Below are 5,665 nucleotides of genomic sequence, written 5' to 3'. Positions count from 1 at the left end.
AGGTTTTGGGGGGGGCCCGGGGGGGGTTTTTGGGGGGGGGTCTCACCACGTAGAGCCCGTAGAGGTTGTGCAGCTCGCGGTGCTCCCAGCCCCCGAAGTGCCCAAGGTTTAGGGGGGTCTCTGAGGGGTTTGGGGGGCTCTGGGAGGTCGGGATTTTTTTGGGGTCCCTGTGAGGTTTTGGGGGTGTCCCTGGGGGGGTTTTTGGGGGGGGGTCTCACCACGTAGAGCCCGTAGAGGTTGTGCAGCTCGCGGTGCTCCCAGCCCCCGAAGTGCCCAAGGTTTAGGGGGGTCTCTGAGGGGTTTGGGGGGCTCTGGGAGGTCGGGATTTTTTTGGGGTCCCTGTGAGGTTTTGGGGGTGTCCCTGGGGTGGTTTTTGGGGGGGGTCTCACCACGTAGAGCCCGTAGAGGTGGAGCAGCTCGCGGTGCTCCCAGCCCCCCAAGTTCCCAAGGTTTAGGGGGGGTCTCTGAGGGGTTTGGGGGGCTCTGGGAGGTCGGGATTTTTTGGGGTCCCTGTGAGGTTTTGGGGGTGTCCCTGGAGGGGTTTTTGGGGGGGGTCTCACCACGTAGAGCCCGTAGAGGTTGTGCAGCTCGCGGTGCTCCCAGCCCCCGAAGTGCCGCGCGTCCTTGTGCATCGTCACCTCGGGGCCGCTGAACACCGACGGCTCGTTCATGTCGTTCCACGTGAACAGCGCCTCCGTGGAGCCCTGGGGGGACCCCAAATCAGCGGGGGGACCCCAAAAATATGGGGGGAGGGGTTTCTAAAACCCTCCCAGGGGATCCCCAAAAATCGGGGTGGAAAGGCAAAGTGGGGTCTCCAAAAACGCACCAAGGGAAAAGGGTGAGAGGGAGAAAGGGGTGGGAAGGGATTTGGGGGGGTTACCTAAAACTAGGGAGGGCTTGAGGCTCAGGAAAGCCCAAAAATCAGCAGGGAAACCCCAAAAATATGGGAAGGGTCTTAAAACCTCCAGGAGGTTCCCCAAAATCCCCCCCAAAAAGATGGGGTGGTCTCCAAGGGAAAAGATGCCCTAAGGGAAGAAGGTGAGAGGGGGAAAAGGGTGGGGAGGGGAATTTGGGGGGCGGTCCCAGGGTTCTGGGAATGCTTCAAGGGGCGTCCTGGGACTCTAGGGGGGTCTAACAGAAATTTGGGGGGGGGGTCTGACAGAGATTCTGGGGGTCCCCACCTCATACTGGTCGTAGGCAAACATGTTCGCCCACCACTCGCGCATCTCGGGGTTCGTGAAGTCGGGGTACGCCGAGGAGCCTGGGGGGGACACGGGGGGGCTTGTGACCCCTCTGGAGACCCCAAAGCCACCCCAAAGCCACCCCAAATCACCCCAAATTCCCTCCCAGCCCCATTGACTAGACCAACACCAGCCTTTGTACCCGTTGCCATCATCGATCATGACATGGAACTCCCCAAGCATCCCGAGACTCCCCAAAATCCCTTCAGGACCCCCAAAACCTCCCAAAAATCCCCTAAAAGCCCTCGAGGACCCCCCAGATCCCCCCCAGCCCCACTGACCAGGCCAGCACCAGCCCTCGTAGTCGTTGCCATCCTTGGTTTTGACGTAGAGGCCTCGTGCCCGCAGCTCCGTGTGCACCCGGTACCCCCCGTCCACCTTGATGTGAGGGTCCACGATGCTGACCATCTGTGGGGCAGTGTCCAGGGGTGAGTGACCACGGGGGAGTGACCACGGGGGGAGTGACCACAGGACAGTGTCCCGGGGGGGCAGTGGCCGAGGGAACGTGCCCAAATTCCCCAAATCCCACCCCGATCCCGGACACAAAACCACCCAGGGTAACCCCGAAGTGCCTTTGTGGGGTCCCCACTGTCACTGTTTGGGCAGGGGGACCCCAATTCCCATTTCCATTCCTGATCCTGATCCCAGTCCCAATGTCCAGCCCATTCCTGGTCCAACTCCAACCCCATTTTCCATTTCCTATCCCCCATCCTGCTCCTGACCCCATTCTCTATCCCATCCCCGTCCCAATCCATCCCAAACCCCATTCCCCACCCCAGTCCCATTCCTATTCCCAATCCCATTCCCAACTGACCCCAAACCCACATCAAATCCCAATTCCATTCCTGTTCCCTCTCCCAAACCCAATCCCACTCCCCTTCTCATCCCCATCCTGCATTTCTGGGCTGCCAGCTGCTCCAGGAGCTTTGGGAATTCTGCAGGATCCCATCCCAATCCCAATGCCACCCCATTCCCATCCCCACCCTGCGTTTCCGGGCCACCAGATGCTCCAGCATCCCCATGGATTTGGGAATTTTGTGGGATCCCATTCCCATTCCCAATCCCATTCCATTCCCAATTCCAATCCCGCTCCCATTTCCAATCCCAATCCCAATCCCAATCCTAACCCTGCTCCCACCCCAATCCCACTCCCATCCCCACCGTGCGTTTCTGGGCTGCCAGGTGCTCCAGCATCCCCTGAAGATTCGGGAATTTTGTGGGATCCCATTCCCATTCCCAATCCCACCCATTCCCATTCCCACTCTATTCCCATCCCCACCCTGCGTTTCCGGGCCGCCAGGTGCTCCAGCATCCCCTGAGGATTTCAGAATTTGGCAGGATCCCATTCCCATTTCCAATCCCAATCCCAATCCCAATCCCAATCCTATCCCCACCCTGCATTTCTGGGCCGCCAGGCGCTCCAGCATCCCCCGTGGATTCGGGAATTTTGTGGGATCCCATTCCCAATCCCACCCATTCCCATTCCCACTCTATTCCCATCCCCCCCCTGCGTTTCCGGGCCGCCAGGCGCTCCAGCATCCCCCGTGGATTCGGGAATTTGGCGGGGTCCCAGGTGAAGTAGCGCTTGCCGTCGGCGTGCTCGATGTCCAGCCAGAGCACGTCCAGGGGCAGCTCGTGCTCCTCGAAGCCCCTCTCCACGGCCTCCACGTCCGCCTCGTCCTGGTAATTCCAGCGGCTCTGGTGGTAGCCCAGGGAGAACAGGGGGGGCAGAGCCTGCGTGCCTGGGCAAGGGGCAGAAACGGAGTGAAATCCCCCAAAACCACCCCAAAAACGGGGATGGGGCAGGGCCAGAGCAGAGAGATCCCTTAAAATAATCCTAAAAACGGGGTAGGGTGGAAACGGCCTGAAAATAACTCTAAAACTGGGAGTGGGTTGGAAATTCCCTGAAAATAACTCTAAAAAAGGGAAGAGAGGTGGAAAACTCCTAAAAATAACCCTAAAAAAGGGAATGGGGCAGAAATTCCTAGAAAATAACTCTAAAAAACAAAAACTGAACAAGATTAAAGCTGAGAAATCCCCCAAAATTCCCCCTGAAAACGGGAATGAGGCTGAAGGAGAAAAATTCGCAGCGTCCTCTACCAGTCAGGGCTGTACTGGTGTCCCTGTCACCACCCCAGTGTCCCCAGTGTCCCCAGTGTCCCATACCAGTCAATCTCCCATACTGGTGTCCCTGTCCCCACCCCAGTGTCCCCAGTGTCCCATACTGGTCAGTTCTGTACTGGTGTCTCTGCTGTTCTCAGTATCCCCGCTGTCCCCACTGTCCCCAGTGTCCCTCGACCCAGGAGCCCCAAAACCTCCCCCAAACCCCCCCAGACCCCCTGCCGGACCTTGCCGGCCGTGTTGGAGCCGATGTCCACCCAGGTCTCGGCGGCGTTGAGCCAGAAGAGGCCGAGGCTGAGGCGGGGCCGGTGGGCGAGCAGCAGCGGCACGGAGCCGTACAGAGCCATGGGCGTGAACACCTCGTACTGGAACACGTCCAGGTTGTACAGGCGGTACGGGTCACCCCCCCTGGGGACATGGGGACACTCAGGGACAGTGCCAGGGGGACAGGGATGGCTCCCCAGGGGTGTACAGGCAGCACAGGCACCCCCCATGGGGACATTCAGGGACAGTGCCAGGGGACAGGACATCACCCCAGGGGTGTACAGGTGGTACAGTCAACCCCCGTGGGGACATGGGGACACTCAGGGACAGTGTCAGGGGGTCAGGGACAGCCCCCCAGGGGTGTACAGGTGGTACAGTCAACCCCCGTGGGGACATGGGGACACTCAGGGATACTGACAGGGGACAGGGACAGCCCTCCAAGGGTGTACAACTGGTACGGGTCACCCCCCTGGGGACATGGGGACAGTCAGGGACACTGCCAGGGGACAGGACATTACCCCACGTGTGTACAACTGGTATGGCTCACCCTCCCTGGGGACATCAGGGACACAGGGACAGGCTCAAGGACACCCCCATGGGATCAGGGACACCCCCAGAACGTCACTGTCACCCCATGAAGCCACCCCCACACAGCATCGCTGTCACTGTCACTGCTGTCACTGTCACCCTCATCCCACAGCGTTCCTGTCCTCCCACGGTGACACCGCCCCCTCAGTGCCACCATCACCCCTCATCCTGCTCCTGTACCCCCACATCCCTGCGTCCCTGCATGTGTCAGTGTCACCCCAAGGTCCCCGTGGTGTCCCCAGAGTCACCCCATGGTGTCCCCAGTGTCCCCAGTGTCCCCAGAGTGTCCCCAGAGTGTCCCCAGTGTCCCCGTGGCTCACTCGGTGGGCCGCAGCCGCAGGCTGTCGGCGTGCTCGGGGATGCCGTACACGTGCTCAAATCCAGGCAGGGAGAAATCCAACCCCACCGAGGTGGGTCCTGTGGGGAGCAAAGTGGGGGGGGTCACAGGGGTCCCCCCGTGTCCCCCCCCAGTGTCCCCAAGTGTCCCCAGCTGTCCCCACCGTAGGGTTTGCTGTCCGTGTGTGTCTTGAATGTCTCCTCCCACGTCCCCGGCTCCTCCTCGGGCTCTGCCGGGGGCTCCGCGGGCTGGGGGGGACACAAATCCACTCAGGAATGGGGGGACCCCTCCCCAAAAAAAGGTGGGGGGGTTTAATTTGGGGTGTCCCATCCCAGTGTCCCCCCCTGTCCTCGTCACCTTCTCGCTCTGGGTGCTGCCAGCGCCGTCCTCGGGCCCCTCCTGCGCCGCCCCCTCCTCGCCCGGGGGGTCCTTGGGGGGGTCCCTGTGGGAATTTGGGGTCCTGGGGTGCCCCAAAAGGGGGGGGGGGGGGGGGGGGGCCACAGGGAAAAGGAGCACCCCCAGGCCCCCGAGTCCTGGGGGGGGTTTGGGGGGCGCAGAGACGGCGGCGATTCCATGGATTTACCTACGGAAAAGGCTCTTGATCTTATCCCACACAGAACTAACTTTATCCGCCAGACTGGGGGTGGGGGGCACCAAAACAGAAACACAGAGAGTCAGCGCGGCCCCCCCGGCCCGCGGGGACCCCCCCTCAGCTCGGGGGGCGACCCCCGACCCCCTCTGTGCTTTGGGGGACAGCCCCCTCCCCCCCTGAGCGCTCCCGCTGCAACCAACGGCCTGGGGGGGGCTTAGGGGCTTTTCTGGGGGGGTTTAATGATTTTTTGGGGGGGGGTTTTGAGGGTTTTTAAGGGGATTTTTTGAAGGTTCTTCACTGGTTTTTTGGGGGGTACTTCGAGGATTTTTTGAGGTTTTTTTGAGAGTTCTTTAAGGGTTTTTTGGGGGGCGTTTTAAGGGTTTTTATGGAGTTTTTGAGGGTTTTTGGAGGGTCTGCTAAGGGATTTTGAGGATTTTTTAATGTGTTTTTGGGGGCATTTTGAGAATTTTTGAGGTTTTTCGTAGGGATTGAAGGTTTTTTTAAGGTTCTTGAGAGTTTTTT

At 60.2% G+C, this 5,665-nt stretch overlaps 1 protein-coding gene across 1 annotated transcript in view; it reads right to left on the bottom strand.

Annotated features, from left to right (window-relative positions):
* LOC121365205 (neutral alpha-glucosidase AB-like) overlaps window positions 1–5,369 on the bottom strand; it is a gene marked incomplete at its 5' end in the record, with an annotated part of 11,647 nt that extends 6,278 nt beyond the window's left edge. The window contains 10 exon segments of the mRNA XM_041489197.1: window positions 561–704; window positions 1,182–1,261; window positions 1,523–1,649; window positions 2,748–2,983; window positions 3,408–3,432; window positions 3,521–3,770; window positions 4,535–4,631; window positions 4,715–4,799; window positions 4,909–4,993; window positions 5,135–5,369. Coding sequence (XP_041345131.1) covers window positions 561–704; window positions 1,182–1,261; window positions 1,523–1,649; window positions 2,748–2,983; window positions 3,408–3,432; window positions 3,521–3,770; window positions 4,535–4,631; window positions 4,715–4,799; window positions 4,909–4,993; window positions 5,135–5,369 — 1,364 coding nt within the window.
* Window positions 5,370–5,665: the final 296 nt, after the last annotated feature.

This window comes from Pyrgilauda ruficollis, unplaced genomic scaffold, assembly GCF_017590135.1.
Source record: "Pyrgilauda ruficollis isolate IOZ18807 unplaced genomic scaffold, ASM1759013v1 scaffold902, whole genome shotgun sequence".
NCBI lineage: Eukaryota > Metazoa > Chordata > Aves > Passeriformes > Passeridae > Pyrgilauda > Pyrgilauda ruficollis.
Note: the sequence above shows the minus strand (reverse complement) of the source record. Positions and strands in the feature narration are given on the sequence as shown.